This window comes from Microcaecilia unicolor, chromosome 11, assembly GCF_901765095.1.
Source record: "Microcaecilia unicolor chromosome 11, aMicUni1.1, whole genome shotgun sequence".
NCBI classification, from domain to species: Eukaryota; Metazoa; Chordata; class Amphibia; order Gymnophiona; family Siphonopidae; genus Microcaecilia; species Microcaecilia unicolor.
Window position 1 is genome coordinate 145623714 of NC_044041.1, and position 19947 is coordinate 145643660.

At 45.6% G+C, this 19947-nt stretch overlaps 1 protein-coding gene across 5 annotated transcripts in view; it reads right to left on the reverse strand.

The window, feature by feature from the left end:
• Positions 1-6081: 6081 nt before the first annotated feature.
• CCDC61 (coiled-coil domain containing 61) overlaps positions 6082-19947 on the reverse strand; it is a 647013-nt gene continuing 633147 nt past the window's right edge. For all 5 annotated transcript variants that reach the window (XM_030218079.1, XM_030218082.1, XM_030218080.1 and 2 more), the window contains one exon: positions 6082-8207. In XM_030218079.1, coding sequence (XP_030073939.1) covers positions 8113-8207 — 95 coding nt within the window. In that variant the 3' untranslated portion in view covers positions 6082-8112. The remainder of the gene's footprint in view (positions 8208-19947) is intronic.

Below are 19947 nucleotides of genomic sequence, written 5' to 3' on the forward strand. Positions count from 1 at the left end.
TGCTTAACGCCGTAATTTTTTTCCATTATCGGCGAAAGCCGGCTGATAGCCACGCCCATACCTGCCCATGTCCCGCCTTCGCTTTGCTGTCGACACGCCCCTTTGAACTTTCGCCGGCAAGACGACGGGAAAGCGGTGATGCTGTAAAAAAAAAAAAGCAGCTTTCGATTATACCGATTTCGCCGCTTTTCCGAGATCGCCGGCCATCTCCCGATTTGTGTCGGGAAATGGCCGGCGATCACTTTCGATTATGAGCTGGATACTGAAGTACAGAAAATAAAATAAAAAAAATAAAAAGTAAAGGAAAAGCACAAAAATCTGCAAAAAGGAACACTTGACATGCTGAGGAGAGATCACAGATGCAACCTTTCTCCTCTTTGTAAAACATAAGTATTGCCATAATGGGAAAGACCAAAGGTCCATCAAGCCCAGCATCCTGTTTCCAACAGTGGCCGATCCAGGTCACAAATACCTGGCAAGATCCCAAATAAGTACAAAACATTTTATACTGCTTATCCCAGAAATAGTGGATTTTCCCCAAGTCCATTTAATAATGGTCTATGGACTTTTTCTTTGGGAAGCAGTCCAAACCTTTTTTAAACTCTGCTAAGCTAACTGCCTTTACCACATTCTCTGACAACGAATTCCAGAGTTTAATTACACGTTGAGTGAACAAATATTTTCTCCAATTCATTTTAAATTTACTACATTGTAGTTTCATCGCATACCCCTAGTATTTTTGGAAAGCGTAAACAGACGCTTCACATCTACCCGTTCCACACCACTCATTATTTTATAGACCTCTATCATATCTCCCCTCAGCTGCCTTTTCTCCAAGCTGAAGAGCCCTAGCCGCTTTAGCCTTTCCTCATAGGGAAGTTGTCCCAATCCCCTTTATCATTTTCGTCACCCTTCTCTGCATCTTTTCTAATTCCACTATATCTTTTTTGAGATACGGCAACCAGAATTTAACACAATATTTGAGGTGCGGTCACACCATGGTGCGATACAAAGGCATTATAACGTCCTCATTTTTTTTCCATTCCTTTCCTAATAATACCTAACATTCTATTTGATTTCTTAGCCGACGCAGCACACTGAGCAGAAGGTTTCAACGTATCATCAACGCCGACACCTAGATCCCTTTCTTGGTCTGTGACTCCTAACGTGGAACCTTGCATGACAAACCTATAATTCAGGTTCCTCTTTCCCAAATGCATCACTTTGCACTTGCTCACATTAAACGTCATCTGCCATTTAGACGCCCAGTCTCCCAGTATCGTAAGGTCCTCTTGTAATTTTTCACAATCCTCCCGCGATTTGACTTTTAATAACTTTGTGTCATCAGCAAATTTAATTACCTCACTAGTTACTCCCATCTCTAGGTCATTTATAAATATGTTAAAAAGCAGCGGTCCCAGCACAGACCCCTAGGAAACCCACTAACTACCCTTCTCCATTGAGATTACTGACCATTTAACCCTACTCTCTGTTTTCTATCTTTTAACCAGTTTTTAATCCACAATAGAACACTACCTCCTATCCCATTACTCTCCAATTTCCTCTGGAGTCTTTCATGGGGTACTTTGTCAGACGCCTTCTGAAAATCCAGATACACAATATCAATCGGCTCACCTTTATCCACATGTTTGTTCACCCCTTCAAAGAAATGTAGTAGATTGGTGAGGCAAGATTTCCCTTCACTAAATCCATGTTGACTTTCAGGGGCATTATCGAAACAGAAGGACGCCCATCTTCCGACATAAACTGGGAGATGGGCATCCTTCTCTCAGGGTCACCCAAAATCGAAGCCGATTTTGGGCGTCCTCAACTGATTTCCGTCGCAGGGACGACCAAAGTTCACCGAAGGTGGGACGGGGCGTGGTTAATAGACGGGCGTCCTTGGCCGATAATGGAAAAAAGAAGGGCGTCCCTGACGAGCATTTGGCCGACTTTACTTGGTCCCTTTTTTTTCACGACCAAGCCTCGAAAAGGTGCCTGAACTGACCAGATGACCACTGCAGGGAATCGGGGATGACCTCCACTTACTACCCCAGTGGTCACCAACCCCCTCCCACCCACCCCAAAAATTAAAAAACATTTTTTCCAGCCTCTATGCCAGCCTCAAATTCATACCCAGCTCTATCACAGCAGTATGCAGATCCCTGGAGCAGTTTTTAGTGGGTGCAGTGCACTTCAGGTAGGCAGACCCAGGCCCATTCCCCCCCTACCTGTTACACTTGTGCTGGTAAATGTGACCCCTCCAAAACCCACTTGAAACCCACAGTACCCACATGTAGGTGCCCCCCTTCATCTCTAAGGGTATGGTAGTGGTGTACAGTTGTGGGGAGTAGTATTTGGGGGGGGGGGGGGTGGGGGCTCAGCACCCAAGGTAAGGGAGCTATGCACCTGGGAGCAATTTCTGAAGTGCACTGCAGTGCCCCCTAGGGTGCCCGGTTGGTGTCCTGGCATGTGAGGGGGACCAGTGCACTACGAATGCTGGCTCCTCCCATGACCAAATGGCTTGGATTTGGTCGTTTCTGAGATGGATGTCCTTGGTTTCCATTAACGCCGAAAACCGGGGCCGACCATCTCTAAGGACGACAATCTCTAAGGTTGACTTAAATATTGAGATTTGGGCGTCTCCGACCGTATTATCGAAACTAAAGATGGACGTCCATCTTGTTTCGATAATATGGGTTTCCCCTCCCCTTTGCCATAACGTCCTTAGAGATGGACATCCCTGTTCGATTATGCCCCTCTTTGTCTCATTAATCCATGCTTTTGAATATGCTCTGTAATTTTGTTCTTTATAATAGTCTCTACCATTTTGCCTGGCACTGACGTCAGACTCACCGGTCTATAATTTCCCGGATCTGCTCTGGAACCTTATTTAAAAATCGGCATTACACTGGCCAATCTTCCGGTACCATGCTCGATTTTAAGGATAAATTACATATTACTAACAATAACTCCGCAAGTTCATTTTTCAGTTCTATCAGTACTCTGGGATGAATACCATCCAGTCCAGGAGATTTGCTACTCTTCAGTTTGTAGAACTGCCCCATTACATCCCACAGGTTTATAGAGAATTCATTAAGTTTCTCCGATTAATCATCTTCGAATACCATTTCTGGCACCAGTATCCCACCCAAATCTTCCTCGGTGAAGACCGAAGCAAAGAATTCATTTAATCTCTCCGCTATGGCTTTGTCTTCCCTGATCACCCCTTTTACTCCTCGGTCATCTAGCGGTCCAACTGATTCTTTTGCCGGCTTCCTGCTTTTAATATACCTAAAAAAAGTTTTTACTATGTGTTTCGGCCTCCAATGCATTCTTTTTTTCAAAGTCCCTCTTAGCCTTCCTTATCAGCGCTTTGCATTTGACTTGACATTCCTTATGCTGTTTCTTATTATTTTCAGTCAGTTCCTTCTTCCATTTTCTGAAGGATTTTCTTTTAGCTCTAATAGCTTCCTTCACCTCACTTTTTAACCATGATGGCTGTCGTTTGGTCTTCCGTCCTCCTTTTTTAATACGCGGAATATATTTGGCCTGGGCTTCCAGGATGGTGTTTTTGAACAGTATCCACGCCTGACGTAAATGTTTGACCCTCGCAGCTGCTCTAAGTTTTTTTTTTTCACCGTTCTTCTCATTTTATCATAGTCTCCTTTTTTAAAGTTAAACGCTAACATATTTGATTTCCTGTGTATACTTACTTCAAAAGTAATTTCAATTCTGATCATATTATGATCACTGTTATCAAGCGGCCCCCAGCACCATTACCTCCTGCACCAGATCATGCGCTCCACTAAAGACTAGGTCTAGAATTTTTCCTTCTCTCGTCTGCTCCTGTACCAGCTGCTCCATAAAGCAGTCCTTGATTTCATCAAGGAATCTTACCTCTCTAGCGTGCCCTGATGTTACATTTACCCAGTCAATATCGGGGTAATTGAAATCACCCGTTATTATTATGTTGCCCAGTTTGTTTGCGTCCCTAATTTCCTTTAACATTTCTGCATCCTTCTGTTCATCCTAGCCAGGCGGACGGTAGTATACTCCTATCACCATCTTTTTCCCCCTTTACACATGGAATTTCAATCCATAGTGATTCCAAGAAGTGTTTTGTTTCCTGCAGAATTTTCAATCTATTTGATTCAAGGCTCTCGTTAATATACAATGCTACCCCTCCACCAATTTGATCCAACCTATCACTATGATATAATTTTTACCCCGGTATGACAGTGTCCAACTGGCTATCCTCCTTCCACCAGGTCTCAGAGATATCTATTATATCTAATTTTTCATTTAGTGCAATATATTGTAACACTCCCATCTTATTTCTAGGGCTCCTGGCATTTGCATATATACATTTCAAACTATGTTTCTTGTTCTTATTTACATTATGCTCAGTATTTGACAGTATTAATTTGCAATCTTTTGTCTGTTTTTTATTTTTATTTAAGGACACCTGATCTACTATGGTCTCTTTTGCAACCTCACTATCAGGATGCCCTATCTTCCCTGTTTTGATGATATCTTTAAAAGATACCTTATCCCGAACCATGTGCTTTTGAGCGACTGCCGGCCTTCCCATGCTTGCGCCTTGGGTGGGAAGGGACCTGTACATGTGCAGTGGGATGCTGTCATAAGCCTCTTAAAGAGATAACACACTGGGCAGCGTCACCCATATGTGAGAAACAATGTCCTGCTTGTCCTTGTAGAACCATTCTACACACAGTTGCAGGGCCGTGCCTAGGGTCTCCGGCGCCCCCCTGCAGTTGCCCCCCCCCCCGAAAATGATCGCTACACTACCCGCCCTCTTCCTTTTTTTTTTTGTTTAAATTTACCTCTGTCCGGCAGCAGCGTAGCGTTAGTGAGAAGGAGGCGGCGCTCCCCCGCCCCGACGTGTCAGTCTTCCCTTCGCTCAGTGTCCTGCCTTCTTCTGATGTCATTTCTGATGTCAGAAGAAGGCGGAACTGAGCGAAGGGAAGACTGACACGTCGGGGCGGGGGAGCGCCGCCTCCTCACTAATGCTACGCTGCCGCTGGACAGAGGTAAATTTAAACAAACAAAAAAAGGAAAAGGATCTGGGGAGAAGAGGACGAGGTAAGCATGGTGCGGCGGGGCGCCCCCCCAGAGGATGGCACCCTCCTGCCATGCTTACCTCGCTTACCGTGTTGGTACGTCCCTGCACAGTTGTTAAGAGGTACAGGATTCAATTATTTAGCAGCAACATAATAAATTAGCTGGATAACAGGTTTTAAGAGTGGCAGGAGGATTCAAAAAGCTGTCAAAGAGAACTGGTGCCAAAACCAAGCATTCTGAATAAAAAAAACCATATCTAAAATACATCCCAATTCATGTGCCAGTGACTGCACTCACTGCAAAAGATCCAAATCCTCTAACCTCCTTCCAAAAATCATTGGAGGCCACATCAACTCCTCCTTAACAATGCACATTAAAATCCCACAAACAAATTAGCTTGCAAATCTCTATTAAGCCCTGTAAAAGCAGAGTTAAAACTACCAGAATTTCCCTTGGGATTTTATACACAACTATGAGCATGAATGACTGTTCTAAGTCACCACATTTCCCAGTAAAGAATGTTTACTTATGAGCATCTGCTCTCGTTACATCTTCAGGATAGCGCTTTGAGAAACTTTGCTTGTGTAGTGGGAAAGAGCAGGTTCTGCAGGCTGTGCTCACTAGAGGTGTACATGGGGACGGGGACAATGGGAAATTCACAGACATCCAAGGGAATGAGGACAAAATAGTCATTACTACTGTGGAGATGAGAGGGGACAGATCAAAAGTGAATTGGGATGGATTGGAAATTAATGGTGATGGAACTATGTCCCCGTGCACACCTCTAGTTCCCACCATTGCTCAGCTAGCTGAAGGGGCATGTGGAGAGAGAGAAGCTCCAATATGCCTGTAAGGTCGTCTGTTGAAATGATAACTTTGTAGAGAAATAGGACTGTGCAGGCTTTGCATCACCTGAGGGTTGATATGTTCATCTATTGAAAGGAAACAGGGAGGAAAAGAGCTAGCTTGCTTAATTTATTTATTTTTGGCTACAAAACAGTGGTAAAGTGGCTGCTGAGCCCAACATAATGGGAGCACTGACATAGCATAACAGCAGTGCACAGCACAATGCTGTCTACTACCATAGGGTGCAGCTCTGATTTGGGGAATTCAACCACCCAGGTTTGCTTTTGGCTAGGTACTGACCCTCTGTGCTCCTAACCATATGGAGTGCAGGAGTAGCCTAATAGTTACTGCAATGAGCTGTGAACCTGGGGAACTAAGCTCGATTCCTACTGCAGCTTCTTATGATCCTGGGCAAGTTACCAAACCCTCCATTGCTTAGGTATAAAAAACAAAACAAAACAAAAATTAGGAACAAAATAGAGCCTGAATAAACATGTAAAACTGTTTTGACTATCACAGAAAGGTGGTATATAAATCTAATAAATAAAAAAAAACCCCAAAACCTGTCTGCCTGCTCATAAAGCAGGGAGAATGCCCCTGCTGAGAGGCTGAGCTACTTTTGGCATAGCACATACCTATTTTCTCCACAGACACAGCAGAGGGAGAGAGTGCTGAGTGTGATCACTTTGGACCCCAGCAATACAGCACAGATTGGGAGAGAGTGCTGCAAGCCTGTGCTATGCAAACTTTTACTGACTCCTGTTGTTCTCCAATAACTATGTGCTGCTAGTAGCTCCTACTATCAGATCCATCACAAAGTCAGCTTGACCCATCAGTGTGGGAACTTGACTCAACTGAATCAGTTCCCTAAAGGGAAGGTAAAATCAGTCCCAACAGGATGTTGTCCAGAGAACCCCAATACTGTTTATGTTTTACTGGAAAGGGAACCCATGCCTATAGTCTTCCTTGGAACAGCCTAATCCTAGCTTCTGCACCAGCTAGCATGTCTGCATCATCTGCTGGAGACAAAGAAATGCTGAACTGCAACAGACCCCTTTAAGGAGACTAAAGTCAGTTCCGAGTCTTTTTTCTCCATCTCCATTTGACGACAGGTGCACATAAGACACACTGATTTGGAATGGACAAGAAGAAAGTGCTATTAAAATAGGAGGAAAATACCCAGGTAGCTACACGATTCATGGTGCTAGGATTCCTGCACTTGATCCAGCTGAGCTGGAAGAGATCAGAAATTACCAGGCCTAAATATAGGATCTTTGTCATTATTACATACTTTTTGTATCCTTCAAAAAAGCATCAGAACCAGCAATAACTCTGGTTTTACTCAAAACCAAGATGGTCACCAGAACTTTGGACTATTGCTAATGATGTAAAGCAGTATCTTCATTTCAGATGCTTTTTCTAGTGAGTGACTGCACCCTAATGAAGAACATGGCCACACATAAAACTCAAAATGCATCCGGTTCAGCAAAGACTATGACAATTGAGTACTGAATACATGATAAATTAACATTTGCTGCTCCAGAACTATATGCCCCATTTAGACAAGAGAGAAGTCCTGAAGTTGTTCATGTATCCTCTCACTTCCAGAGCTGTATTACAAGGACTAGTTTAATAGAAGAGAGAAAAAAAACACACTAGCTTCACATAATCATCCAACTCTAAGCTTCATTACATGATAAATAAAATGAAACATATCTGAAGTAAATTGGAAGAAGTGGAAAGGAGCATAAAATGGATTAAAAAATACAGACTAAACCCAGGATCACCTCTACCCAATACACACACACAATGTAATTATTCTCACAATGGAGTTTCAATCATGTAACCAGATGAGCAGGAAACTGCCACAGTTCAATTCCTTTATGAGTTCTCGGTTAATTGCAGGAGGGTAGGCGAAGGGTCTACTTCCACAGGGGGCTGGGGAGAAATAAAGGTGGAGAAGATTCACCCTCCCCAGACTATGGAAGGAAGAGGAGGCTCTCTGTCTCTCTTCAGACTAAAGAAGAATGAATAAAGAGGTCTCTGTTGTACCCTTCGTGAGTTGAAATCTATGGTGCTCGCCTCAGGTTTTCATGCAGAGAGATATAGGCTTGTTTTCTGAAATTATTTGGTGAGACTCAATATAATGGAATGTACCATTAAAGAGAGCCAACTGATTAGTTATGTTCTTGTATCCAGGTTCTTCATGTACTCCTGCAGGGCATGTAACCGGGCATCTATCTCTGACAAGTCTGTTGATGGATCAAAAAGATTTTCTGGTGAAAAAAGAAACAACAAAATTAGCATAAGGCGGCAAACAAAGAAGCAGCAGGACAGAAAAAAATCCCCCACTGTGAAGGGGAGGGGAGACAAAACAAGGAAGATGACAGGGTGAGAACTAGTGCAGCACAGAATAGGGGATGGCTAGCACAGATTATAGAGAGTGTAGGTAAAGACAACAGCGGTAGAAAAAAAGAAGGCAAAAAGATGAGGACAACAAGGTGTAAGAAGAAACAGGAGTAGATCAAAGACAATAAAATAGATAAAGGTAGCAGCGTAAGAGGGGAAAGCAAGATATAGGAAAAGAAAAATCCATTTCAGAGTAAAGATGGGTTAAATGTAATCATCTTGTGCTCAAGTTCTACATGACCTTAGGCAAAGAGAGAATTAAACATTAGGTACAGTATGAGCAGGAGTAACTTACCCATAAACCTGCTGGGAATCAATAGTAGATCCAGGATTAGAATACACAAAGTTGACTCTCATCTTACCATGCTCCCTCCACTATCTTTCCTGTCTCCAGCATACTTAATCTAAGCCGTGATAGAAAAATTAGTTATCTGATCATTTTCTTTCCTTTAGTCCCAAAATATCAGTCCACACAAATGGGTTGTGACCATCTGCCAGCAGTGGAGGTAGAGAACTGTGAGTTGTGCCTCATAAGCTCCTGTGCTTAGCAACCAAGCCAGCATTCAAAAACAAAGCAGTGAAAGAGAGTGAGTTCCAGAGAAAAAAAACCCTCCAGCCTCAATTACATAGAACCCCGGGCTTTGGACTAATCCTTTGGGACTAAAGGAAAGAAAATTATCAGATAATTTTTTCCTTTCATTATGTCGCAAGGATCAATCCAGACAAATAGGATATACAAAAGCAATCCATAAGAGGGGAAGGACTGTGATATTCCTGCATGTGCTCGAGCAGGCACATCCAAATGGAAGACCACCATATCGCTGATAGACAGATCTCTGCCAACGAAATTGCCCTAGATTCTGCCAAAGAAGTCACCAAAGACCTGGTAGAATTAGTCTTGACATGCATGGGAGCAGATCTACCCATCAGAATATAAGCAGAAGAAATAGCATCCTTAAGCCATCGCGCCACAGTCAATTTGGAGGCCAGCAAACCCTTCCATGGTCCCGCAAAGAGGATAAAAAGATGATTAGACCATCTGAAATGTGCAGAATAGACCTCCCTGGAAAAAGAAGGAAGAAACACAGTCTGATTGACATGAAAAGGAGATACAATCTTTGGCAAAAAGGACGGAACTGTCTGTATGGAAACTCCCGAGTCAGAAAAGTGGAGAAAGGGATTTCTGCAAGAAAGAGCTTGAAGTTCTGAAACTCTCCGTGCCGATGAAATGGCAACTAGAAATACTGCCTTTAAAGTAAGATCTTTGATAGTTGCCGAATGAAAAGGTTCAAATGGGACCGATTGAAGAGCCTTAAGAACTACTTGAAGACTCCACTGAGGTCATATATTACAGAGGAATCGCACTATATCTGGGTGAGCAGCAAATACAGTCAGTCAACTTTTCAATCAAACCATTTATATACCTCCATTCACTGGAAAAAAAAATGCACATCAGCATATATTCTATATTCCTCTTGCAGATCCCAAAAAACACATCCCAGTGAAGCCATATAGATGTTGAACAATAAAGCAGAAAGGGCAGAACCTTGAGGCACTCCCTTGAAAGTCAGCTGAACTGCAGAAACCTTTCCTTTACTAACATCCTGCATTTGACGTCCCTTCAAAAAAGAAGCAAACCATCTCCACACCACTCCTCCTATACCTTAAGCTTTGTCAATAATAGATCAATAACTACTGTATTAAACGTTGAAGATACAGCCAAAGAAACTAAACAAAATGTGAGGCCTCTATCAATACCCTATATTGGCAATCGTCCAAACATTTTGCAGTCTCCACAAACTCCTTCAACTGTTGAAACACCACCTGTTCAATTACCTTCAATACTATGGGAACCACAGAAATAGTTCTATAATTGCCTAGCTCCACAGTATCCAAACACTCGCTTTTTAAAAGAGGTAATACAGTAGAGATCTTACACTGCCTTGGACCCTCCCCAGAAGATAACGATTTATCCACATCAGTGACAAAGCTGGGGCCACTGATGTAGACAATTCTCTAATGAATGCTGCAGAGCAAGGGTGAACTAAAGATTTAGTGAGCGTTAAGGAAGTCACAATTCTGGCTACCTTCCGTTCTACAGGCAAATCAAAGCCCATCCATACCTCACTGTTTCTGTGTCATTCATACATAAATCCACAATAGATTCCAATAACATGTCTGATCGATTTATTTTTTTGAATCAAATGGGCCAAAAAAGCAACTGGATCCAGTCCATCATGAACTGTACCAGCCGTATGACCATGCACTAGCTGTCGTACTGTGCTAAACAATTCCTTTGGCTTTTGCAAAGCAGTTTGGAATTTTAAGTTTCTAAAACTTGCTTCTCACATAAAAGCGAATATACATACCTGTAGCAGGTATTCTCCAAGGACAGCAGGCTGATTGTTCTCACATGTGGGTCGATGTCTGCGTTGGCCCGGGAACCGGCATTTTGCAAGCAAAATATATAAAAAAAGGTTTTGCCAGAGTCTTCTGGCGCGCGTGAAGCGCACATGCGCAGACTGATTTCCCGCCCATTGCACGAGTGCGACTCCTCAGTTAAATCAAAAAGCATATAAAATAACAAATTACAACTCCAAAGGGGAGGTGGGTGGGTTTGTGAGAACAATCAGCCTGCTGTCCTCGGAGAATACCTGCTACAGGTAAGTACCTTCACTTTCTACAAGGACAAGCAGGCTGCTTGTTCTCACATGTGGGGTATCCCTAGCATCCAGGCTCACTCAAAACAATGAACATTGGTCAATTCGGCCTCGCAACGGCGAGGACATAACATAGATTAATCTGAAACTATACACAGCTAGCTGAGAGTGCAGCCTGGAATAGATGAGCCTAGGAGGGTGGAGTTGGATTCTAAATCCTGAACAGGTTCTGCAGCACTGTCTGCCCAAACCGACTGTCGCGTCAGGTATCCTGCTCAAGGCAGTAGTGAGATGTGAATGTGTGGACTGATGACCATGTTGCAGCTTTGCAAATCTCTTGAATGCAGGCTAACTTTAAGTGAGCCACCGACGCAGCCATGGCTCTAACATTATGAGCCGTGACATGGCGCTCCACAGTCAGCCCAGCTTGGGCATAAGTGAAGAAAATGCAATCTGCTAGTCAATTGCAGATTGTGCATTTTCCGATGGCGACGCCCCTCCTGTTGGGGTTGAAAGAAACAAAAAAAACTGGGCGGACTGTCTGAAGGGCTTCGTCCACGCCACGTAAAAGGTCAATGCTCTCTTGCAGTCCAAGGTATGCAAACTACTTTTGCCAGTGTGGGCATGTGGACGGGGAAAAAATGTTGGCAAGACAATTGACTGGTTCAGATGGAACTGTGACACCACCTTCGGCAAAAACTTAGGTTGCGTGTGGAGGACTACTCTGTTGTGATGAAACTTAGTATAAGATGCATGCATTACTAAAGCCTGAAGCTCACTAACCCTACGAGCTGAAGTAACAGCCACCAAGAAAACGACCTTCCAGGTCAAGTACTTCAGATGGCAGAAATTCAGTGGCTCAAAAGGAGCTTTCATCAGCTGGGTGAGGACGACGTTGAGATCCTATGACACTGGTGGAGGTTTGATAGGGGCTTTGACAAAAGCAAACCTCTCATGAAGCGAATAACTAAAGGCTATCCAGAGATAGGCTTACCTTCTACACATTGATAAGCACTAATTGCACTTATGGAGTTGGTCTTGAGACCAGACTCTGATAAGTGTAGAAGGTATTCAAGCAGGGTCTGTGCAGGACAAGAAAGAGGATCTAGGGCCTTGCTGTCACACCAGACGGCAAACCTCCTCCAATTGAAAGAGTAACACCTCTTCGTGGAATCTTTCCTGGAAGCAAGCAAGACCCGGGAGACACCCTCTGAGAGACTCAAGGAGGTGAATTCTAAGCTCTCAACATCCAGGCTGTGAGAGCCAGAGGCTGGAGGTTGGGATGTAGAAGCGACCCCTTGTTCTGGGTGATGAGGGTTGGAAAACACTCCAATCTCCACGGTTCCTCGGAGGACAACTCCAGAAGAAGAGTGAACCAAAACTGGCATGGCCAGAAGGGAGCAATCAGAATCATGGTTCCGCAGTCTTGCTTGAGTTTCAGCAAAGTCTTCCATACTAGAGGTATGGGAGGATACGCATACAGAAGGCCTGTTCCCCAATGTAGGAGAAAGGCATCTGACACTAGTCTCTCGTGGGCCTGAAGCCTGAAACAGAACTGAAGGACCTTGTGACTGATCTGAGTGGCAAAAAGATCCACTGAGGGGGTGCCCCATGCTCGGAAGATCTTGCGGGGGACCACTCATGAGGTTGCAATATCCTGCTCAGCCTTTTGGCCAGACTGTTGTTTACGTCTGCAGATAAGTGGCTTGGAGAAATAGGCCGTGTTGGTGTGCCCAAAGCCACATCTGGATGGCTTCCTGACACAGAGGGAGAGTTCCAGTGCCCCCTGCTTGTTGGTGTAATACATGGCAACCTGATTGTCTGAATCAAGATGATTTGGTTGGACAGCCAATCTCTAAAAGCCTTCAGAGCGTTCCAGATCGCTCGCAATTCCAGGACATTGATCTGAAGACCAGGCTCTTTGAGTATGAAGCCCATCTACATGGGCTCCCCATCCCAGGAAGAATGCATCCATCGTCAGCACTGTTTGTGGCTGAGGAATTTGGAATGGTCGTCCCATGGTCAAACTGGATCAGATCGTCCACCACTGAAGAGAATTCCGAAAGTCAGTGGATAGTTGGATCATATCCTCTAGATCCCCCTAGCTTGAAACCACTGGGAAGCTAGGGTCCATTGAGCTGATCTCATATGTAGATGTGCCATGGGTGCTACATGAACTGTGGAGGCCATGTGCCCCAGAAGTCTCAACATCTGCCGAGCCGTGATCTGCTGAAACATAAGTACATAAGTAATGCCACACTGGGAAAAGACCAAGGGTCCATCAAGCCCAGCATCCTGTCCACGACAGCGGCCAATCCAGGCCAAGGGCACCTGGCAAGCTTCCCAAACTTACAAACATTCTATACATGATATTCCTAGAATTGTGGATTTTTCCCAAGTCCATTTAGTAGTGGTTTATGGACTTGTCCTTTAGGAAACTGTCTAACCCTTTTTTAAACTCTGCCAAGCTAACCGCCTTCACCACGTTCTCTGGCAACGAATTCCACAGTTTAATTATGCGTTGGGTGAAGAAACATTTTCTCCAATTTGTTTTAAATTTACTACACTGTAGTTTCATTGCATGCCCCCTAGTCCTAGTATTATTGGAAAATGTGAACAGACGCTTCACATCCACCTGTTCCACTCCACTCATTATTTTATATACCTCTATCATGTCTCCCCTCAGCCGTCTCTTCTGCAAGCTGAAAAGCCCTAGCCTCCTTAGTCTTTCTTCATAGGGAAGTTGTCCCATCCCTGCTATCATTTTAGTCACCCTTTGCTGCACCTTTTCCAATTCTACAATATCTTTCTTGAGATGCGGCGACCAGAATTGAACACAATACTCAAGGTGCGGTCGCATCATGGAGCGATACAATGGCATTATAACATCCTCACACCTGTTTTCCATACCTTTCCTAATAATACCCAACATTCTATTCGCTTTCCTAGCCACAGTAGCACACTGAGCAGAAGGTTTCAGTGTATTATCGACGACAAAACCCAGATCCCTTTCTTGGTCCGCAACTCCTAATGTGGAACCTTGCATGACGTAGCTATAATTCGGGTTCTTTTTTCCCACATGCATCACCTTGCACTTGCTCACATTAAACGTCATCTGCCATTTAGCTGCCCAGTCTCCCAGACGCTTGAACTATGAACACCAGGGACAGAAGGTTGTCTGCCCTTGCCTCGGGAAGATACGCTTGAGCTGTCTTTGTGTCCAGCAGCGCTCCAATGAATTCCAATTTTTGGACTGGGGTGAGATGGGACTTTGAGTAACTTACTACGAATCCCACTAGCTCCAGCACCTGAATAGTCATTCACATGGACTCCAGAGCACCTTCCTCCGAGGTGCTCTTCACCAGCCAATCGTCGAGAGAAGGAAACACATGCACTCCCAGTCTGCGTAGTGACACTGCAACTACCGCTAGGCACTTTGTAAACACTCTGGGCGCAGACGCCAGACCAAAGTGCAGTACACGGCACTAAAAGTGCTGTGCTCTCAGCCAAAATCGAAGATACCTCCTGAGAGCTGAAAGTATCGAGATGTGTGTGCACTCATCATTTAAGTCCAGAGAACATAGCCAATCATTTTCCTGAATCATGGGATGAAGGGTGCCAACAGAAACCATCCTGAACTTTTCTCGGACAAGGAATTTGTTCAGGGCCCTTAGGTCTAGGATGGGACGAATCCCCCCCCCCCCCCCCCCGTTTTCTTTTGCACAAGGAAGTACCTGGAATAGAATCCCAGCCCTTCTTCCCCTGGTGGAACGGGTTCGACTGCTTGGGCCTTTAGAAGGGCGGAGAGTTCCTCTGCAAGTACCTGCTTGTGCTGGGAGCTGTAAGAATGAGCTCCCAGTGGGCAATTTGGAGGTTTGGATTCCAGCTTGAGGGTGTATCCTAACTGGACTATTTGAATAACCCACCGGTTGGAGGTTATGAGAGGCCACCTTTGGTGAAAAAACATTAACCTCCCCCCAACTGGTAAGTTGTCTGGTACAGACACTTTTACAGTGGCTATGCTGAACTGCAGCCAGTCAAAAGCCTGTCCCTTGCTTTTGCTGGGGAGCAGCAGGGGCCTTAGGCGCACGCTGTTGATGAGAACGAGTGCACTGGGGCTGAGCCTGGGCAGGCTGCCAAGAAGCAGCAGTGTACCTACTCCTAGCATAGGAATAGGGAGCACTCCTCTTCCCTCCAAAATACTTCCTAGTTGAGGAGGTTGTAGCACAAGATGCCAGGTGGGAGAGAGAATCCATAGCATCATTGTGCTTCTTGATCAACAAGATCCTCTACTTTCTCACCAAGAAGGTTGTCCCCTCGGCAAGGAACATCCGCCATCCACTGCTGGACCGAATGATCCAGGTCAGAGACACGCAGCCATGAGAGTCTGCACATCACTATACCTTGGGCAGCGATTCTGGATGCTACATCAAAAGTCTCGAACGTACCACCCTGGCCAGGAATTTTCGACACGCCTTCTGCTGCCTGACCACCTGGCGAAAGGGTTCGGCCTGCTCCGGAGGGAGTGCATCAACCAAGCTGGACAGTTGCCTCACTCAGTTGCGCAAGTGGACGCTCGTGCAGAGCTGGTATGACTGAATTCGGGCAGTGAGCATAGTGGCCTAATACATTTTCCTCCCATAAGAGTCCAAGGTCCTAGCTTCTCTGCCTGGGGGTGCCAAAGCATAGTCCCTAGTACTCTTGGCTCTTTTGAGGGCGGAGTCCACCACCTTCGAATTGTGGGGTAACTGGAATCTCATCAACCCAGGTTCACCGTGGATCCGATACTGGGAATCAGCTTTCTTGGGGATCACGGGGTCAGACAGAGGGTACGACCAGTTCCGCATAAGGACCTCCTTCAGTACCTTATGCAGAGGAGCCGACACAGCATGGCTAGGTGGAGAAGGATAGTCCAGGACCTCGAGCATCTCAGCCCTGGGCTTATTCTCAACCTCCTTAGGAAAAGGAATAGCCATAGCCATTTCCTGGACAAAGGATGTAAAGGACAGACTCTCCGGGGGAGATGGTCTCCTTTCTGGTGGAGGGGAAGGTTCAGAGAGAATCCCATAGGATGCGTCAGAAGAAAAGTACCTGGGATCTTCCTATGACTCCCATGAACGCTCCTCTTCAGTATCGGATAAGACCTCTCTGAGAGTACTCCGAGACTGAGCCTGCCTTGACGCCGAGGATCGACGTCCTCGATGGTGATGTCGAGAAGTCGACGCCTGCCTGGACTACGGCGAAGCTTCCTTCTCCGACGTCGAAGGGGAGTTGACCTGGGTGGCTGCTGACACCGAGAGGACGGGAACCTCACCGCAGGTGAAGGGCCAGACGCTGCTGCAGCAGACAGTACGGAAGGCACAAGCACCCCCGACACCGAAGCAGACTGGTGCAGCAGTCCTTCCAGAAGCTCTGGAAGCAGGGCCCGGATGCACTCGTCGAGAGCCACCATCGGAGAAGGCTGCGGGGTTGGTGAAACAACCAGTGGCAGAACCTATCGAGGTTCGGGAGCAGGTACTGGGCTGCCAGGAGACCGACGCATCGGCACCTCCTGTATAGAGGGGGAGCGGTCCTCTTGGCACCGACGCTTCTCGGGTGCCGAGTCTCTCGACAACCCGGAGCTCCCGGCACCGTGTGTTGCAGGAGATCGATTCCGGTGCTTCTTCACCTTCACCATCGAGACTCCTCAGTACCAATGAGAACGAAGTAGAATCCTCACATCTCCTCGGGGTCAGGTCATAGTAACATAGTAGATGACGGCAGAAAAAGACCTGCATGGTCCATCCAGTCTGCCCAACAAGATAACTCATATGTGCTACTTTTTGTGTATACTCTACTTAGATTTGTACCTGTGCTCTTCAGGGCACAGACCGTATAAGTCTGCCCAGCACTATCCCCGCCTCCCAACCACCAGCCCCGCCTCCCGATCTCGACTAAGCTTCTGAGGATCCATTCCTTCTGCACAGGATTCCTTTATGCTTATCCCACGCATGTTTGAATTCCGTTACCGTTTTCATTTCCACCACCTCCCGCGGGAGGGCATTCCAAGCATCCACTACTCTCTCTGTGAAAAAATACTTCCTGACATTTTTCTTGAGTCTGCCCCCCTTCAATCTCATTTCATGTCCTCTCGTTCTACCATCTTCCCATCTCCGGAAAAGGTTCGTTTGCGGATTAATACCTTTCAAATATTTGAACGTCTGTATCATATCACCCCTGTTTCTCCTTTCCTCCAGAGTATACATGTTTAGTTCAGCAAGTCTCTCCTCATACGTCTTGTAACGCAAATCCCATACCATTCTCATAGCTTTTCTTTGTACCGTTTCAAGGAAGGACGGTCCCGGGGGGTTCCCAGTGCAAGTTGGTGCCTCAGCAACCATTATCTCCGCTCCTGATGTCGATACCTCCCTCGATGTCGACGCAGATGCTGCCGATCTCGGTACCGATGTCGAAGGATCTGACCGAGCCCCAAAAAGCTTTTCTCGATGGGCTTCTCGAGACACATGAGTCCGTTTCTTCATACGAAAACACAGACTACAAGCAGCTGGGCTATGGTCGGATCCTAGGCGCTGGATACACAACGCATGAGTATCGGTACCTCAGATGGTCCAGTTGTACTGAGTAGAACGTTTGAAGCTGCTGGGTGTCTTCGATGACATGTGAGAAAAAACGGCTTCAGCGAAATCAAAGGCAAAAAAAAAGGACATGACCGCGTGGCCTAAAGGCCGGTTGCGTGGAAAAACAAAGAAAACTTAGAATAAGGGGAAAAACTAAGAAGAAAAACTATGGAAACTTTTTTTTTTAAAAACAAAGAAAACAAGCGATAAAAACTCAAGAACAAATCAGAGAAAACTCTTTCCCGGGCCTCAATGAGAAGTGCAGGATATCTGCAGCACCTCAACACGGAGAAAAAGAAACTGAGTTGCACTCGTGAGGCAGGCGGGAAATCACTCTGCATGTGCGCTGCACGCGTGCCAGAAGACTCTGGCAAAACTTTTTTTTATATTTTGCTTGCAAAATGCCAGTTCCTGGGCCAACGCGGACGTCAACCCACATGTGAGAACAAGCAGCCTGCTTGTCCTCAGAGAAGACAAGTATTCCCTAAAACGTAACTTGTAACTTTCAAAATCTTCTATATCCCTCGTTTTTTGCCATACAAGTTCACTTCTACTGCAGAAGTCATCCAAGGGTTTGGCTTGTAGCCATCCCTTAAACAACATCCAACACTAACTCCAAAGAAGAATACCAATCTTTTACCAGCTCATTCAAAGTAGACTGATTATCCAAGTGTAGAGAAGGTATCCAAACCTTCTTCAATTCACTAAGTTCAAAATTACTTCTAATCCTACTTCTACAAGGATAAACTGTATTTGCTACCACACCATCCTTTAAGCACAAGGGAAAAAAATTAGTGCATGGTCTGACCATCCAACAAATGTAATAACCAGAGACTGCCTAAATTCTTGCCATAACGCAGGAGCCAAAAAATATCAAATCCAACACATTACCCACAGAATGAGTCAGCTCTTGTACAATCTGACAAAAAGATAGTGCTTCCAAAGTCTGTAGCAATGCAGGATCACTTCCCTTTAGCTTCTCATCTAATATCTGAAATCTCCCAAAATACTGAGTCTATCCAAATTAATTGACAAACTGCTCAAAAATTCAATAAAAAAGGAGCAACTTGTTCTCATCACCCCTGGAAGACTATACACTAAGCATAAGTTCAAATTCTGCCCTGATATTACCAACACTTGGTAATGTCGACGCAGACACTTCACCATAGACTGTCACCTGTGAACAACATAACTTCAGATCTAAATCCTTCTTGAAAATAATCAGAACACCACCACCTCTCTTGTATTTCCTGCAAGCCTACTCCCACCAATAACCCGTAGAACAACACTGATTCACTACCACCTTATCAGTGGATAAAGCGAATGCTACATACCTGTAGAAGGTATTCTCCGAGGACAGCAAGCTGATTGTTCTCACTGATGGGTGATGTCCACGGCAGCCCCTTCAATCGGAATCTTCACTAGCAAAAGCCTTTGCTAGCCCTCGCGCCGATGCGCACCGCGCATGCGCAGCCGTCTTCCCGCCCGAAACCGGCTCGTGCCGGCCAGTCTCATATGTAGCAAGACAAAGAGAAGGGAAGACAAAACTCCAAAGGGGAGGCGGGCGGGTTTGTGAGAACAATCAGCCTGCTGTCCTCGGAGAATACCTTCTACAGGTATGTAGCATTCGCTTTCTCCGAGGACAAGCAGGCTGCTTGTTCTCACTGATGGGGTATCCCTAGCCCCCAGGCTCACTCAAAACAACAACCATGGTCAATTGGGCCTCGCAACGGCGAGGACATAACTGAGATTGACCTAACAATTTATCCAACTAACTGAGAGTGCAGCCTGGAACAGAATAAACATGGGCCTAGGGGGGCGGAGTTGGATTCTAAACCCCGAACAGATTCTGAAGCACTGACTGCCCGAACCGACTGTCGCGTCGGGTATCCTGCTGCAGGCAGTAATGAGATGTGAATGTGTGGACAGATGACCACGTCGCAGCTTTGCAAATCTCTTCAATAGTGGCTGACTTCAAGTGGGCTACCGACGCTGCCATGGCTCTAACATTATGAGCCGTGACATGACCGCCAATTGGATATGGTGCGTTTCCCCACAGCCACTCCCCTCCTGTTGGGATCAAAAGAAACAAACAATTGGGCGGACTGTCTGTTGGGCTGTGTCCGCTCCAGATAGAAGGCCAATGCTCTCTTGCAGTCCAATGTGTGCAGCTGACGTTCAGCAGGGCAGGAATGAGGACGGGGAAAGAATGTTGGTAAGACAATTGACTGGTTCAGATGGAACTCCGACACAACCTTTGGCAAGAACTTAGGGTGAGTGCGGAGGACTACTCTGTTATGATGAAATTTGGTGTAAGGGGCCTGGGCTAC